The sequence below is a fragment of the Onychostoma macrolepis genome, chromosome 13 (genome assembly GCF_012432095.1).
Source record: "Onychostoma macrolepis isolate SWU-2019 chromosome 13, ASM1243209v1, whole genome shotgun sequence".
NCBI classification, from domain to species: Eukaryota; Metazoa; Chordata; class Actinopteri; order Cypriniformes; family Cyprinidae; genus Onychostoma; species Onychostoma macrolepis.
This window is the reverse complement of record NC_081167.1, coordinates 31,563,871-31,583,484: the sequence shown is the minus strand read 5'-3', so window position 1 is coordinate 31,583,484 and position 19,614 is coordinate 31,563,871. Positions and strand designations below refer to the sequence as shown.

The following is a 19,614-nucleotide window of genomic DNA, read 5'->3' as shown; positions in this document are numbered from 1 at the left end:
AAATGTTGAATATTTTAAAAATGTTTTTAAACAATAAAATAAATAAAAATGCAACTTTTTTTTCTTTTTTTCATCCATACCTGGAAAAATTTTTTTAGTCGCAGTCTTAATCTCAAATTTCCCTTGACGTTTGGTATCTTATTAACCGAAGCTTAATGAGGTGCAAATATTATACACAAATATTATTTCTCGTTAAATATGCTTCAAAGACTAGATTAACTGTGAGATTTACAGTAGTGCATCTGAGCATTTGTTCCCAGCTGTTTGCTCATCTAAAGGGTTCTTTGGGGACGAAGTCTCATCGTGAAGCGTGTTTTGTTAATTCAATAATTCAGTGTTTGACAGACCTCTGTTCAGCAGCTGAGAAATCAGCATCACTCCTGGAGAAGAGACTCAGAAACACTCTCTCATATCAAACACTAAGTGGACAGAGATACAAGCAGTCAAACCGCTTCTGTTTGTTATCGCATCAGGTTTAGGGAATATTTCAGGGGTTCAGATATCAAGAGAAAGAGAATACAGTATCGCACATTATTTTATAAATGGGGGTACAGCAAATGCATGACAATGTTTTACATTATATACATATCAGTTAAAATTGTGTTGAGAGAAAAAACAAATAGTCAGCAAATCCATTAAATTTTACAGTATTCAAAACAGAGTAAAATACAAATAAAAAAATATAAGCAGCTATAAAATTATTAGTTATAAACAACATATAAACATCTAGAAAAAATACAAAAATAAAAATGTATTTAAAGAGAAATGTACCTACATCTCATTCTGCACGAATACAAATGTTTCCCACGAGAGACTCCAGCTATCACCTGGATATTTTCCTTATTACAGAGGAAACAACTTAAAATACTCCGTCACTTTTGGTCATACAGATAAAGAACAAAACATTAATAGAAACTGTAAAGAGTTCCCTTTTAATGGGTATTTTAATGGGTCACAAACGTATCCATTCCAATTTAATTTAAATCTAATGTAACATTCTAGTTTTCACGGTCAATGATTGGTTAACGAGTGTTGGGAGTCAGTCAGGAAAATGAACTGAAAATGAACATCTCTAAGTTTTTGTGGCTCCATCACGCAGTCTCTGTTGATTGTGTGACTGTGACGTCTCTGTAGCGGCTCCTTATTCACCATCAGCTGATCCTGACCAAACTGGACTGACGGATAAATACTGAGAGTCCTACAATAAAACACACAGACAGTCAGATATGAGTCTGAGACATGCTGTCACATCACATCAGCAGATCCAGCTCAGAAAACACACAGTATATTCATATTACAGCCAGAGATATGAACGAACAACTGATCATAGATTAATAATAGATTAATAATATTAATCTATGATCTTGTTCCCAAGATGGCGGCGCGAGTACATCGCGAGGCTCTGGGTCTCTCCAGATTTTGCGATTTTGCGGTATTTTTCTTACTCATCTCGGGCCTGTTCGTGCAGAACAGCTGTGCCTTTACATCGTACACCCGTTGTGAGCTTTTGGATATCGGTTTGCGAATTTCCGACACTTTTATGGACAATCTTCGACTCCTTCCTGAGATCGCTAGGACACCCGAGGCTATGCACCCTACCCGGCCGGGCGGAAGTGCTCGCAGGCGGCGTCGAGATCGTAAACAAAGGCGGGGGAAGCGCGGAGGACTAAGAGCTAAGCTAAGGCTAACACCACACCGGCTCTCTTTACCCAGCATTTTCCTTGCCAATGTACGGTCACTAGTGAACAAAATGGAGGAGATTCGACTCAGCATCACACACAGCAAGAAACTTTCGAACTGTAACGTCCTAATCTTCACGGAAACCTGGTTAAATAGCGGAATACCGGACACCGCTATTGAGCTAGCGGGACGCCACACACTCGGGCGGATAGAACATTAGATGGCTCGGTAAGACCAGAGGTGGTGGATTGTGCATTTACATTAACAAAGCTTGGTGCACAAACTCTGCTGTTGTTGGGAGTCATTGTTCATCTAACCTTGAGTTTCTCATGGTTAAATGTAGACCGTTTATCTACCGCGGAGTTCACTTCCACCATTATAACTGCAGCCTATATTCCCCGGATGCTGATGCCAAGCTTGCTATGAAAGAACTTCATGCAGCCATCAGTAAACAACAGACTGATCACCGGAAGCGGCTTTCATTGTTGCAGGTGACTTTAATCACTCAAACTTAAAGTCAGTGCTACCCAAGTTTCACCAGCATGTTTCCTGTCACACCAGAGGAAACAAAACCTTAGACCATGTTTACACAAACATGGCTGGAGCTTACGTTGCGACACCCTCCCCCACCTGGGACAGTCAGATCACCTTTCTTTGTTCCTCACCCCAAATATGCACCCCTCATCAACCGTGTGAAGCCATCAGTGAAGACCATCAAGGTGTGGCCTGCGGGGCAGATTCCACACTCCAGGAAAGGTTTCTACACACAGACTGGAGTATGTTTGCTTCTCAAGCCACCAGTGGTGCTCACACAGACATTGACTCTTACACCTCCTCTGTATTGGATCATATCAATATCACCATTGACAGTGTTACAACCCAGAAACAGATCACCACATATCCAAATCAGAAGCCTTGGATGAACAAGGAAGTGCGACTCCTGTTGAAGTCACGCAACACTGCCTTCAGATCAGGAGATGCACAAGCCTACAGCACATCCAGAGTAAACCTGAAGAGGGGCATCAAAAGGCCAAGCACTGCTACAAGCTAAAGATAGAGGGACACTTTTCCAACTCTGACCCTCGGCGCATGTGGCAGGGCATTCAGGCCATCAGTGACTACAAACCCACCCACTCCACCCCCGCAGCCACTGATGTCAACTTCCTGAACGAGCTAAATCACTTTTATGCTCGCTTTGAAAGAGACAACAGAGAAACTGCCACCAAGCTCAATCCCTCAGCTGATCACCCACCAATCACACTCTCCTCCACAGATGTCTGCAAGACACTGAGCCGGATCAGCGTGCACAAGGCTGCTGGACCAGACAACATCCCTGGTCGTGTTCTCAGGGCATGTGCGGAGCAGCTTGCTGGGGTTTTACAGACATCTTCAATCTGTCTCTTGCCCAAGCAGCCGTACCAACATGCTTTAAATGCACTTCCATTGTGCCAGTGCCAAAACACTCTAGTCCGAAGTGCCCTAATGACTACCGCCCTGTAGCACTCACACCCATCGTCATGAAGTGCTTTGAGCGGCTGGTCCTGGAACACCTAAAAGACTCTATACCATCCACATTGGACTCACACCAGTTTGCCTACCGTAGCAATAGGAGCACAGAGGATGCAGTTTCCATGGCACTGCACTCTGTGCTCACTCACCTGGACAATAAGAACACTTATGCACGTATGCTGTTTGTTGACTTCAGCTCAGCATTCAACACTGTCATCCCAACCAAGTTAATAGCCAAACTTGGAGACCTGGGCATCAATACCTCAATGTGCAACTGGATTTTGGACTTCCTGACCAACAGACCTCAGAATGTTCGATCTGGATTCACCTGCTCCACATCCATCACACTTAACACTGGTGTACCACAGGGCTGTGTGCTAAGCCCGTTTCTCTACTCCCTCTTCACCTCCGACTGCAAGCCTGTGTATGGATCTAATTCCATCGTCAAGTTTGCAGACGACACCACGGTGATTGGCCTCATCAGTAACAACGATGAGACTGCCTACAGGAGGAGATCCAGCACCTGGCCACATGGTGCACTGAAAATAACCTGCTCCTCAACACCACCAAAACGAAGGAGCTCATCGTGGACTTCAGGAAGGAGTCAAGAGGCACACGACACCATCCACATCAATGGAATGGCTGTTGAGCGTGTCTCCAGTTTCAAGTTCCTGGGGATCCACATCTCGGCGGACATGTTGTGGAAAACCAACACCTCCAGCCTGGTCAAGAAGGCTCACCAGCGCCTCTTCTTTCTGAGGACACTGAGGAAGAATCAGCTCTCCTCGGCTATCCTGGTGAACTTCTATCGCTGCGCAATAGAAAGCATCCTGACCAACTGTGTCACAGTATGGTATGGGAGCTGCTCTGTTGCGGAGCGCAAGGCACTGCAGCGGGTGGTGAAAACTGCCCAGCGCATCACAGGGACTCCACTACCTGCCATCGAACACATCCAGAAGAAACGCTGTCTGCATCGAGCTCGCAGCATCCTTAAGGACTCCTCTCACCCAGCCCACAGACTGTTTTCTCTCCTGCCCTCCGGCAGGCGTTTCAGGTGCCTCCGGACCAGGACCAGCAGATTAAAGAACAGTTTCTTCCCTAGAGCTGTCTCCTTGCTGAACTCTAACCCCCGTTGATCCACTTCCTCATATATTGTTAACTCTTCTCCCCTACCTCACATCGGCCTTATTTGCACTACTGACTGAATGTAAATTTTATTACAGTAACAACTGTTTACTTTTGTATCTTGCACTACCATACCTAAATTGGACTATACTCATTTGCACTGCCGACTGTTGTTTACATTATCAATGTTTACATTAGCATTTTGCACCGTCGTCTAATTGTAATATGCAATCATTTCCACTGCACTTTACACCTTGTCTATAGTAATAACCATCTGTATATATATTATATTGATAGTACATATCACCTGTATATTCTGTTTATAGTAATAGCCATCTGTATATTTATTCACTATACATACTCACCTGTAAATTCTGTTTATAGTAATAACCATCTTTCTATATATATTTATACATATATTCAGTACATATCCTTGTCCTGCACTTATTCAACCACTGTATATCATGCACTTGCTGCTATTGCACTTCTGGTTAGACCTAAACTGCATTTCGTTGCCCTGTACCTGTACTTGTGTAATGACAATAAAGTTGAATCTAATCTAATCTAATCTAATAACAGCACATGATCAACAACTACTATCACTCAGAGACTCTGTAAGAGATTAAACTATTAATATATAAATATACATAAATCAGTCATCACAGAATTAAACACAGTTTATAGTACAGAGACTAAAGTTGAGCTGAATTATTGTCTTATATTCTCCAATCACACACACAGGTCTGTTACTCAATTTAGAAACTTTAAATAAACAAACACTCACAATAGTATAATGTCTCCAGTTTATAATGTGGATCGTTCTTCAGATCAGAGAGTAACTTCACACTAGAATATCTTAGTTTATTCCCAGACAGACTCAGTTCTCTCAGGTGTGAGGGGTTTGATCTCAGAGCTGAAGCCAGAGCAGCACAACCTTCATCTGTGACGCCACAATCCCTCAACCTGTAGAGAACAATGACACAGTGTGAATTGTAGTTGAAGTGTGTGTAGTTTGTTATTGACTCTGGTCTCTGAGCAGGAGAGGAGATATAATGACAAGCATTGCCACATACTGCTGCTGATAGAATGAGATTTCTGCATGTTTATGCTCAATGATGCTGTTTGAAACTGTCATGTGCTTCAGGACTGAACAGACACACAGAGCTGAATGTGAGATATTGTTTGATAGTGATATAAGGACGGATCTGTCTGGAGAAACAGTCACTTGCTCCTCTAATAAACACCTACGGGAGGACATTTGCTTCACAGGAGCCACGTGTTCCCCATTACATCTCATTTATTAACTCTTGTGATCAAACACTTGATCATTGTGTCTCATCTGGAGGGCCTTTAAATCGGTCCGAGTCATAATCAGTCCCTGTGTTCAGGTGTTTAATTGAGGTTGGAGCTAAACTCTGCAGGACTGTGGCCCTCCAGGACTGAGTTTATATATCCCTGATATAAGAGGAACATGAAACTGCTGATAGAGCAACAAATATATAAATAAAATAAAAAATACTGCTTGTTGTTTTATAGGTCTTCAGGGTCTTTCCTTTTATCAATGATAATGCTGAACACTAAAGTGATTATAACTTTCATTGATCACTGTAATACTGAGTTAAAACTAAACACATTCAGACTCTTGTCTGTTCAACTCTAAACCTCTGAGATATTCATCCTGCAGTAAATCACAGAGACTCTGGATTCATGTTTTACACGTTATCTGACAGTTCATTATTAATCAAACTATCATAAACAAAGCATGTGATGTAATGGAAATGAATGAAATCAACTTAATAAGTCAATTCTGCTGAAATTGAGTGTGTTTACTGAACATTGCTGGTTTTATTCTTAGAATTGACATTAAAGTATGTTTTACTGAGAACTAAGACTATCAGAGAGATCTTACCTCAGTATCTCCAGTTTACAGTGAGGATCCTGTAGTACATCAGAAAGCAGCTTCACTGAATCTCTTAGTTTATTCCCAGACAGACTCAGTTCTCTCAGGTGTGAGGGGTTTGATCTCAGAGCTGAAGCCAGAGCAGCACAACCTTCATCTGTGACGCCACAATCATACAACCTGTAGAGAACAATGACACACTCTTCACTCTCAGATCAGATCAGTTTAGCTGTGAATCCATTATTAAAGATAAAGTACAAACTTAAATGATGTTTCATTAACAAAGTTTGGGAGGAGCATGTCAGATACTTAGCCTAATTAGACACAAGTGGTACGCCATCAAGCTAATCAACACACGGGTATAAATACAGCTGACATACCTCCTTTCATTTGACGGCTAATCAGCATCCAGTCTGCACCTTTTGCCATTACTTCACCCGACTTTTTCCTGTCCAAACAACGAGACCCATGCTGGGGATCTTTTCGGATCCTCCGGCCAATCTGCCGGCCCCAGGATCGGTCTTTCTCCCCCAGACACGGCCGCCGAGCTCCTGGCTTCGTCGCGGCTGTTGCTCTCAACTCAACCAGCCACACGCTCTCTTCCACTGGCGTCACTTCCATGCTCTTATCATTCGGATGCAAACAATTCCTCCGATCGGGAATTGGATCATATTTAAACATAAGCCAAACGCTGATTAATTTCGACTCACCGTTTCTCGGAGGGTAAACAAGCGGATTTGCACGATCTTTTCGTCACCCCGCAAACCAGCCAACCTCACTCCTAAATCCATTTCAGCAGCCATAGATCAAGAAAAGCCCGATCTCGCCTCGCTCGACACCACCATTGTCCCGCCCAACACCCTCGAGCATCAGGTCGCAGCAGCAGGCCTTCAACGAGCCTGGGCTGCGCCCCAGTTCTCACCGCAGCAAGCCTCACTCGCTTTCCGCTTCGGGTCAGCCTTCACCGTGGCTCTCCAGGCCGCAGCGCCATATGCAGCCGGGCCTCTAGCTTCTGTTTCCAGATGCTAGCGCGAGGCGGCCTACGCTAGCGGCGCAACCATCAGTGTTGCCAAATATTTCTCAGGTAAAATCGCTCAAGGCAGGTAATTGTTGATAAGTTGTTAAAGGACGTCGCGACATCATTGGATGTTAATGTCACTATGTAACCATGCCAGTGCCTAGAATACACACAGGAATTACTTAAATTTTCCATATTTTTCACCAGCATTTCTTACCACACTGTAAAAAAAACGACCGTAATTTTAACGGTTAAAAACCGTGAAAATGCTACAGGAAAAACCTGTTAAATGGGTAAGGGTAAGTTCCCCTAATATATACGGTGAAAAACTGTAATAGACATTTCAGACAATTGTACGGTAAAGTGCCGTTTTTGGAAGTGAAAAAGAATATAAAATTGACAGGGAAAAAACGTAAATTAATGTTCCCAGAATTCCCTGCATTGCATTTCAAATTTTGTTTGAATTTGATGTTTTTTCTTTGAAATAACTGTTTCTTCTTAGTTTTTCTTATCAGTTATGTTTATTAAGGTTGTTTGTTACATCTAATGTTGTTAAAGGAATGTTTATTGCAAATTTCAATTTAATGAGTCTCACCATGATGATGTTCAATGCTTGTGTGAATGACACTGCACACCATCAATATATGTTATTATTTAAAGCTGCCTGTAATGGGCTTTGGTGCATCATGTGACTTTCTCATCACCACCTGCATTTGGTGGTTATCAATGTATTTCAAAATACAAAACATATTTCAGTACTTCAATAGGTTGGTATATTAACATTATATCAGTTAATGAAATTACAGTATTTGACTGTAAATTCAAGTTAAAACCATAACTTAAAATGTTGCTACCGTATTATTTACAGTAGAATACCGGCAACCACAGCTGCCGATTATTTATTTTTTACTGTAAATTTTACGAAATTGTTTTTACAGTGCAGTATTTAATTTACACACAGCATTCCTTAAATGGATGGATAAAATGGATAAGATTAATTTCGTTTCGTGGATAATTTGATCACAAAAAAATAAAAAATAAATGGCTAAATCAGCAACACTGTAATATTTGGTGGGACACGCTGGAATGTCCAGGTAACCTACAGCAGCAGGAGCAAGCACGAGGCTGCCTCCGCCTGCAACACAGGCCCACACATTTCAGTCTTTTTCTCCTGCTACGAATAACTTTCTTTTTCCTTTACAGTGGCCTCCAGCTCCCGTAGCAGACACTAGCATGAGGCTACTTCCGTTAGCAGAGCAGGACACGATAGCTCTTCAGGACTCCCTTCCTGTGAGCTACAGCAGCAGGAGCTAGCCACAAGGCTGCCTCCGCTCACAATACAGACCTCTTTCTTTTACTCCTTTTTCTCTTACGATTATATCAGTTTCCCACCCCAAACCCCAGAGACCGTTGTTCAGTGTGAGGCTGCCTCCACTAGAAATCGCGGCCCCTGCTCCTCTCTCACATCTCTCTACTTCATTTAACTTCACAATATCCTCTTCTACAGCAACATCACTGCTTGTCCCACCAAATGCTGTTGCCTCTGTGCCACCGCTAGTGGCTTACAACATCTAAACGCCGATCCTGGCAGGTGCAGAAATAGACCCCTCATCCAAGGCATCACCAATGAATAATTGGGTAACGGATGCATTGCAGGCCATATAGGCCATAATAATCGTTTTGAACAAAGTACCAAAAGTAAGTAACACATGGTTCTGTTGAAACTTCTTATTATGTAAATACTCATTACATCAAAGCCTAAGAGGGCTCCAATGGCCTGACAATCGTCTATATCGGTGGTTCTCGGGCCTGTCTTGTGGGCCCCGGCTGCCTCGCGGTTTGTATGTCTCTCTTATGGGCCGCACCCATTTCAGGTCTTGTATACTCTACTTATGAGCTGATGAGTTGGATCGGGTGTGTTGAATAGGGGAGGCATGCGGGTTGTGCTGTGGCTGGTGGTCCCCGGGATGGGCTTATGAACCACTGGTCTATATGCCACCGCGTGATCTAATCCTCGTTCGGCTAAACATCCAATTCAAATGTCCACTTAATCTTCAACATTTGGCCACTTCTTTACGTCAGAAACTATCGTAATTATTACTATCATAATTATCGTAAATGATCGAATATGGATGTCAAAAGTTGCCATTTTTCCATTCACTACATTCAGCCGTTTCACAGAATTAATCTGTTTAGCTTTCCCCTATAGGCGGTGCAATTAAACGAGGGTTCATGATCAGATCTTTCGTCGACCGCTGTCTCAGCATTAGCCCATTGGAGTGGCTGCTAGGAAATTCTGGGGTAAGAAACCTTCTAACCGACTTCAGCTCCACATAACTACCCGTTTCAAGCATAAAACACCTCGATGAATTCTCTCTCAATAGTAGGACAATGATCATGCAATCCATATGACAAATCATGAGTCTTAGCACCTGGCTGGCAAAGTCGACATCACCTCAGCTTTCAAGTCATGCCTATCCATCCAGATTCATGGCACTTATTCGGGGTAAGTTAGCAGAGAATCCCATTTCGTTGTACGCTTAACCTTTGGACGCAAGCAGCACCAAGATTTTCGGGTGTATTATCAGGCACCGCTATAGGATTGTCTTACAATCATGTAAGCAATCCTCATAGCATCTACCCTATTAGACGACTATTATTCTGAGTATTGAACTCCCAGTCAGATGCTGTAAGAGCGCTCCCGGTGGAGCAATACCTTTCTCTGTCGACTAACGGTGAGGCTCACCCATCTGACACATGCGGGTAGTGAACTCGCGTTAGATGCGTGAGAGCCTCCCAGTCGAGCAAACCTTGCATTTCCGTCTGACTATAGGTGAAACTCACATGTCCAATGCCATAAGTATTGATCTCCCGTTGGACGCCATATTCATTCTAGCCTTCTGGGTTTCTGAGATGCTCAGGGCTCACCAACTCCTCTAAATTCGATCCGGCCATCAACCCCACCATCTCAGACCTAACAATCCTCAATAGCGAAACCATTTATTTTCTGATCAAATGAAGTAAACTGACCAAGTTAAGAAAGATCATTTCGTTTACATCTTCAATCTCTCTTCTCCTATCCAACCTTACCAAGCTGTCCTCGAGTACCTCCGCTCCAGGATTTCCAAGGCCAAATCCCCTCTCGAACCTCCATTCTTAGACAAGGCCAAAAACCCGCCAGTCGCTCCTGGTTCCAAAAACAGGGAAAAAAAATAATAAATTGGTACGAGACTTCCAGACATTTAAAAAAAAAAACTTACCTTTTCAAGTCCACGCTTGGCGAGGCTCACTTATCTGACACCGTGAATCTTCACATCTTGTCAAACACTGGCAGAGCCTCCCAGCTAGACAACTTAACTTTTCCACCCTGCGGCCGGAGAGTCTTACCCAACCAGGCTGCGAGCTTCCATCTCCAGTCAGATGAAGGCGAGTGCCTCCCGGCCACCTAACTTTACCTTTCTGTCTTTACCTGTCCGACACCGTGAGCCCTGATCTCCCGCCGGACGCCGGTGAGCGCATTCCCGGCCAGACAACCTTACCTTTTCAAGTCCCACGCTGGCGACGCTTACCCGTCCGACGCAGTGGGTATTGTGCTCCCGTCGGGCGTCAGCAAGAGCCTCCCAGCCAGACAAACTCACCTTTCCATCCCATGGCCGGCGAGACTTACCCATCCGGACTGTGAGTATTTATCTCCGGTCGGATGCCGGTGAGAGCCTCCCGACCACACAACTTTACCTTTCTGTCTTACTTGTCCGACTCAGTGAGCCCCGATCTTCTAACGGACGCCGGCGAGAGCACTCCCAGCCAGACAGTCTTACCTTTTCTGTCCGCTCGCGCCACAATATCAAACCCCCGTCGAACGTTACATACTCGGTTGGTCAAGCAATCTTAGTTTTCAGTCCGCCACTGGCAAGGCTTAACCATCCGACTCGCGAGTATAGATCTCCCGTCGGATGTCGCGAGAGCCTCCCAGCCGGACAACCTCGTCTTTTTTCCTCCTACGTCAGCGCCGCTGGCCCTTCAAACAGGTGAGCACGGATGGCGACTAAGCGTCCCGACCAAACTTTACCTTTCCGTCTTTACCTGTTCGACACAGTGAGTCTTGATCTCCTGTCGGACGCCGGTGAGCGCAATCCCGGCCAGACAACCTTACCTTTTCAAGTCCCACGCTGGCGACGCTTACTCGTCCGACACAGTGGGTATTGTGCCCCCGTCGGGCGTCGGCAAGAGCCTCCCAGCCAGACGACTTACCGTTTCATCCTACGGTCGGCGAGACTGACCCGTTTGACTCGGTGAGTATTGGCCTCCCGTAGAGCATCGGTGTCGGTCTTGGCCACCCACCTATTTTTCCGTCCGACGGGCGACGAGACCTAGCCATCAGTCGCCATGGGTCTCGTCCACCTGCCGAACACCGTCCACCTGTCTCTTCTATCCTTCACACCTTTTCCCCCTGCCTGGCGAGGCTTACGTACAAGCCCTACGTCCAGTAGGGCTCGTACGCCGACTCCGTGATCTATCCCACTGCAGGCAACTCGGGTCCTCCTGGTCAGGGCCTTAACCATGCTGCTCCTCTATCGGCGGGCATGGCTCACCCGTTCCAACGTGATGAGCACACCGTTGAGCTTCGGTTCGAGCCCTCCCTGACCGGTCGCCTCAAACCACGCAGTTCACACCATGCATGTCAAACCGCTCCCTCAGAGCTCGTAGGCTCCCCCGGCCTGCCATCCAGGCTACTCCTCGATACCAGCTACCGCCAGATCTCTACTGCGTATTTGGGGGGGGATCTTAGTCTGGTGGCTGTCCAACACTCAATTGCTTTTGGGGGGTACTCTGGGTTCGGGCAATTCCCGAGCTCGGAGCCCTTCCCCAGGACAGCACGCCAACAATGTATTACCATACTCGCCAAATACGCATTACATTACTCGTGCTAAATATATGTAAGTGTGAACTCGTGAAATGACGTTTCATTAAAGTTCGGGAGGAGCACGTCAGATACTTAGCCTAATTAGACACAAGTGGTATGCCATCAAGCTAATCAACACACGGGTATAAATACAGCTGACATACCTCCTTTCATTTGACGGCTAATCAGCATCCCTCCACCACCCCTTCTCCACCATTATCACTAAAGTTCTCAACACACTGGGGGGGGTACTCTGGGTTCGGGCAATTCCCGAGCTCTGAGCCCTTCCCCAGGACAACACGCCAACAACGTATTACCATACTTGCCAAATACGCATTACATTACTCGTGCTAAATATATGTAAGTGTGAATTCGTGAAAGCACAAATCAATGTTTGATGGATAGAATGGAATGGAATATGTCTAGAATAACTTTTGCTGCTGAATTATTCACTAACCCAGTTTATAATATATTTTTGTCATAGATTATAAATAAATATACATATGTGTTTTCAATATATATTTTTTATTTTTCTTTACAATTAATTAGTCTGTATTTTGTTGATTGTGAAAAAGTATTAAGTGGCATCACTTAATCACTCTAAGACTTTGAATGTTAAAGTGCAAATTAATACCTGATCACTTTTGTAAGTTTGCAACTGTTACAATTAAAAATCACAGAAGGGTAAAAGCATGCAGCCAGACAGTATGATGTAAGCAACACAGCTACAACAAACACAACTGATAATGTGTGTTAGATTTATAGTGTGTGAATAATCAGTAACACTTTACAATAAGCTTCATTAGTTCACATTAGTTAACTACATTAGTAAACATGAACTAAGAATGAACAATATTTCTACAGCATTTATTAATCTTAGTTAATGTTAATTTCAGCATTTACTAATGCATTATTAAAATCACGAGTTGTGCTTGTTAACATTAGTTAATGCTCTGTGAACTAACATGAACAAACAACAACTCTATTTTTATTAACTAATATTAACAAAGATTCATAAATAGTGTAATAAATGCATTATTCATTGTTTGTTCATGTTAGTTAATACATTAGTTAATGTTAACAAATGACACCTTATTTTAAAGTGTTACCGAATAATCAAGCTTTCACAATAACGAGTCATATTAGCGGCACAGAGGGCCCCCAAATAAAATTCTGCTTAGGGCCCGATAAAGGCTTGGGCCAGCCCTGATGTGCATACTGCAAGCGCTTCATGCCGCACTGTATCTGTTTTGTCTTATCCATCACATGTTGTTGCCTTATTAAAAAAAATATACATTTAAAAGAAATGTCTTTTAATTTGAAAGTGTGTATATTTTATATATATATATATATATATATATATATATATATATATATATATATATATATATATATATATATATATATATATGAGTTTTCATGGATGGATTTGATAATACAGACAGCAACGTGTAACATTTTGCCAGATTTAGTGCAACACATTTATTTGTTCCCCACTAAATAATGTTTTTCCACTATATAAAAAACCTGCACTGGTATCGGATCGGGATCTGTATCGGATAATACTGAACCCCAGGTGTCAGAATCAGTATTGGAGGCAAAAAAGACGGATTTGTCTCTAGTTCATTGTACAACGACTGAAGTTGACAGAAATGCATACAGACAGTTTCTGTTTGTGAGAACTTGAAATCTTTCTGTGTTGACCAAGATTGTATTTTGTTTATCTTCAGTTGGATTTTTCGCTTGATGAAATTCATGTACTTGCTTCTGTAACAAATGCAGATATCATCTACATATAAACTACAGCGAACATCAGAACCAATGACTTTTGCAATGCTGTTTATTTAATACTAAAAAGCTGAGGCTGAACACTTCATATTTACTTTAAATGTGCTTCATGTGTGAGTCATATATGATCTTACCACAGTGTCTCCAGTTTACATTGAGGATCCTGTAGTACATCAGAAAACAGCTTCACTGAATCTCTTAGTTTATTCCCAGACAGATCCAGGTGTCTCAGGTGTGAGGGGTTTGATCTCAGAGCTGAAGCCAGAGCAGCACAACCTTCATCTGTGACGCCACAATCATACAACCTGTAGAGAACAATGACACACTCTTCACTCTCAGATCAGATCAGTTTAGCGGTGAATCCATTATTAAAGAGAAAGTACAAACTTAAAGCACAAATCAATGTTTGATGGATCATTGGACTGAGGTATAAAATGTCACAGAACACAAAACATGATCATAAAACATCTAAATTTAACATACAGCATGTAAAGACCCCTGTAGTGAAAATCTATTAATGTTTTAATATCGTTTACAGGCTTATCTGATGTTTTAAATATGGTTAAGGACAAACCCTGAGACAAATTCATCAGTTAACAACATTGCTGAGTATTTTCTCCTTAAAACTGCAGTGTACCAAACACAGTCTCAAAAATATGGTTTTAAACTGTCACTGTTTCCATGAAACCAATCATTGTTTTAAGATTTATGAATTAGATGTGTACTCTGCTTTAAAAGTGTGCAAAATGTGTTTTTGTGATAACCTTTTTAAACTGTTTACATGACTTTGATTTAATAATATGGAATACATGGATGGGATTTATAATGTCTGTTCATAATTCTAGAAATTCGCTCATAATGCAAAAATATTCAAGTCTGTGAATATGTCTAGAATAACTTTTGCTGCTGAATTATTCACTAACCCAGTTTATAATATATTTTTTGTCATAGATTATAAATATACACATTTTTTACTTTTTATTTTATTTTTCTTTACAATTAATTAATCTGTATTTTGTTGATTGTGAAAGAGTGATTATCAGTTCCACACACAGAGATATGAACATTTTACAATGATTTAAGACTGTGATATAATTTCCTGGCTGATCCATAAATAAAACTTCCATAGTCCAGCTTTAAGCAGATCAAATTTCTGTACAAATCCATAAGAGATGAACTGATTGCTCTCATTTAGTTTTAGATAAAACCTTTAAAACATTCATGGTTTTAAAACATTTCTTTTTTAATTTAATGTGAGGAATGAAAGACAGTTTGCTGTCAAAGGTGATACCAAGAAACCTGGTCTCTTTTATAACTTTAATGGGGCTCCATCCATAAACAGCTGTGGTTCATTCTAGCGAAGCGCTGATCTGATCTCATACTGGGTCTCGGCTCAGATGCTGCCATTATCTGCTGGATCAGGTATCAGTCAAACAGGGCCGATCCAAATCTATTATTGTGTGTATACTATTCTGTGTTACTGTTAAGCTGCACAAAAACATTATAAAGCACAATAAAATACATTCGGTTACTACAGTCAAGACGATGAAACTGTCCAAGATCATTCAGTGTTCCCATTATTATACTTGATTTGTAGATAAATGTCTATGGTTTTGCATGAAATGACTTTATCTCGCTGGAGTTTACTGTCGTTTCTAAATCATGTTACTTGCTACCAGGTGTCTGTTAGAACAAAACACAGGAGCAGAAAAGACTATAAATTGTTTTTAAGCTGCACAGTAACTGAAATTTAAATATGTTAAAAGAAAATAAACTGTTGCACAGATATAATACACAACACATCAGTATCTCTTCCCTTTGTGCTTTGAACTTTTTAATGTGAAACACTGTGTTCTGTGACTCTGTGTTGTTTCTAGTGCATTATTCTGCGCACCGCATGTGCATACTGTAATCCATTTGTGCTGCACTGTATCTGTTTTGTCCTATCCATCATATGCTGTTGCCTTATTAAAAAAAAAAGTGCTATAAATTTAAAAGAAATGTCTTTTAATTTTATAGTATATATTTATTTATAAATGTATAGTTTTCATGAATGGATTTGATAATACAGACAGCAACGTGTAACATTTTACCAGATTTAGTGCAACACATTTATTTGTTCCTCACTAAATAATGTTTTTCCACTATATAAAAAAACTGCACTGGTATCGGATCGGGATCTGTATCAGATAATATTGAAGCCCAGGTGTCAGAATCAGTATTGGAGGCAAAAAAGACGGATTTGTCTCTAGTTCATTGTGCAACGACTGAAGTTGACAGAAATGCATACAGACAGTTTCTGTTTGTGAGAACTTGAAATCATTCTGTGTTGACCAAGATTGTATTTTGTTTATCTTCAGTTGGATTTTTCGCTTGATGATATTCATGTACTTGCTTCTGTAACAAATGCAGATATCATCTACATATAAACTACAGTGAACATCAGAACCAATGACATTTGCAATGCTGTTTATTTAATACTAAAAAGCTGAGGCTGAACACTTCATTTTTACTTTAAATGTGCTACATGTGAGAGTCATACATGATCTTACCTCAGTTTCTCCAGTTTACAGTGAGGATCCTGTAGTACATCAGAAAGCAGCTTCACTGAATCTCTTAGTTTATTCTCAGACAGATACAGTTCTCTCAGGTGTGAGGGGTTTGATCTCAGAGCTGAAGCCAGAGCAGCACAACCTTCATCTGTGACGCCACAATATCTCAACCTGTAGAGAACAATGACACACTCTTCACTCTCAGATCAGATCAGTTTAGCTGTGAATGCATTATTAAAGATAAAGTACAAACTTAAAGCACAAATCAATGTTTGATGGATCATTGGACTGAGGTCTAAAATGTCACAGAACACAAAACATGATCATAAAACATCTAAATTTAACATACAGTATTTAACGACCCCTGTGGTGAAAATCTATTAATGTTTTAACATTGTTTACAGGTCTATCTGGTGTTTTAAATATGGTTAAGGACAAACCCTGAGACAAATTCATCAGTTAACAACATTGCTGAGTATTTTCTCCTTAAAACTGCAGTGTACCAAACACAGTCTCAGAAATATGGTTTTAAACTGTCACTGTTTCCATGAAACCAATCATTGTTTTAAGATTTATGAATTAGATGTGTACTCTGCTTTAAAAGTGTGCAAAATGTGTTTTTGTGATAACCTTTTTAAACTGTTTAAATGACTTAGATTTAATAATATGGAATACATGGATGGGATTTGTAATGTCTGTTCGTAATTCTAGAAACTCGCTCATAATGCAAAAATATTCAAGTCTGTGAATATGTCTAGAATAACTTTTGCTGCTGAATTATTCACTAACCCAGTTTATAATATATTTTTGTCATAGATTATAAATATACTGTACATATATTTTTTCAATATTTATTTTTGATTTTATTTTTCTTTACAATGAATTAGTCTGTATTTTGTTGATTGTGAAAGAGTAATTATCAGTTCCACACACAGAGATATAGAAATTCTACATTTATTTCATTTAAAAGAAAGAAAAACTGCACTGGTATCGGATCGGGATCTGTATCAGATAATACTGAACCCCAGGTGTCAGAATCAGAACCAATGACTTTTGCAATGCTGTTTATTTTAATACTAAAAAGCTGAGGCTGAACGCTTCAAATTTACTTTAAATGTGCTTCATGTGAGAGTCATATATGATCTTACTTCAGTTTCTCCAGTTTACAGTGAGGATCCTGTAGTGCATCAGAAAGCAGCTTCACTGAATCTCCTAGTTTATTATAAGACAGATCCAGGTGTCTCAGGTGTGAGGGGTTTGATCTCAGAGCTGAAGCCAGAGCAGCACAACCTTCATCTGTGACGCCACAATCACTCAACCTGTAGAGAACAATGACACACTCTTCACTCTCAGATCAGATCAGATCAGTTTAGCTGTGAATCCATTATTAAAGATAAAGTACAAACTTAAAGCACAAATCAATGTTTGATGGATCATTGGACTGAGGTCTAAAATGTCACAGAACACAAAACATGTTTCATTCAAGAATTTCTTTATTGCACTACTGTGTGTCTATGTTTTTATGCTAAATCTGTTTTATTAATAACAATATTAACTATATATATATATATATATATATATATATATATATATATATATATATATATATCTTTACTAATATGTATGGAGGAATGATTGTGTGTGTGTGTGTGTGTGTGTGTGTGTGTGTGCTGCTTTTGTGAAAAGTCAGGACATAGATTTGTATAATGACAAAGGTATGTCAGGTATTACAAGGTGAAGGTGACATCTCAGGACATTGACCCATGTCCCCACTTTTGAAAACGCTTATAAATCATACAGAGGAGTATATTGAAAATCTGAAATAGCAGAAAGTCTCCTGTAAGGGGTAGGTTTAGGTGTAGGGTAATAGCACATACAGTAAGTACACTATAAAAACCATTACGCCTATGGGATGTCCCCACTTTTCACAAAAACGAACATGTGTGTGTGTGTGTTGACAGGTTTCTCCTCCATCACTAAGGATAATAAATTCTGAGATCACCTAAGATATTATTTGTAATATTGCAGTCCATTACAAAATATTATGTAAACATCCATCCATTTTTCAATCTGCTTTATTCTCTGCAGGTTTGTGGGGCTGGAGTCTGTCTCAGCATCTCGGGTCACAAACAGGGACTCCCTGAACAGATGGACAGTCCATCACACTATTTTGTATAATAAATATTGAGAATTTACAGTGTAAATAGCAATGATTGTTTATGACGATGTATTTCTGATGTTTTTAATCATTGAATTTTCCATTGATATACTATTTAAAGTTAATTGGTGGAGCAGATATTGATGATTGTCTATTTAAACTGTAGGTTTGTATAATAGTGATAAATATGTGATCCTAGATAATTCTTGTTTTAGTCACGGATATATTGTGTGGTGTACTAGTGGATGTGATGTTCAGTGTTGTATATATACAGTATCTCACAAAAGTGAGTACACCCCTCACATTTTGACAATCATTTTAGTTATCTTCTCAAGGGACAATACTATAGAAATGAAACTTGGATAGTCAATGTGCAACTTGCATAGCAATAAGAATTTACTATCCTCTGAAAATAACTCAACAGCAATTATTGTCAAAAAATTTATTTATAGTGTTATACCTACCTTCTCTGATTTGTCTGGCTTGTCATTGCTTTTTCTGACTTGTTTTGGGTTTAGATTTGCCATTGTTTAAAATGTTTTTTTTTTTTTCTTTTTGGATTTGTAATTTTGTTTTCAAAATTTTTATTTATTTTGCACTTCACATACAGTAAACTTTACAGTGTGTCATATATGATCTTACCTCAGTTTCTCCAGTTTACAGTGAGGATCCTGTAGTACATCAGAAAGCAGCTTCACTGAATCTCTTAGTTTATTCTCAGACAGATTCAGTTCTCTCAGGTGTGAGGGGTTTGATCTCAGAGCTGAAGCCAGAGCAGCACAACCTTCATCTGTGACGCCACAATCCCACAACCTGTAGAGAGATGAAAATCATGTGAAACACTATCAAACAACTTGCTGCAATGAACAACAACGTGCAATTCCAATATAATTAAATTAATTCATACCATGAGAAAAAAACTGCACATAGCTAGCTATGAGGTCACTGAGATCTGGACCTCGGTAAATGTTTCATGTTCAA

The 19,614-nt window shown here is 40.5% G+C and overlaps 1 protein-coding gene across 1 annotated transcript in view; it reads right to left on the bottom strand.

The window, feature by feature from the left end:
* Positions 1–517: 517 nt before the first annotated feature.
* The window catches only part of LOC131551974 (NACHT, LRR and PYD domains-containing protein 12-like), a 291,745-nt gene continuing 272,648 nt past the window's right edge, over positions 518–19,614 (bottom strand). Inside the window, 7 exon segments of the mRNA XM_058795265.1 lie at positions 518–1,198; positions 5,099–5,277; positions 6,224–6,394; positions 14,058–14,228; positions 16,476–16,646; positions 17,624–17,794; positions 19,276–19,446. Of these exon segments, the coding sequence (XP_058651248.1) occupies positions 1,197–1,198; positions 5,099–5,277; positions 6,224–6,394; positions 14,058–14,228; positions 16,476–16,646; positions 17,624–17,794; positions 19,276–19,446 (1,036 nt within the window). The 3' untranslated portion in view covers positions 518–1,196.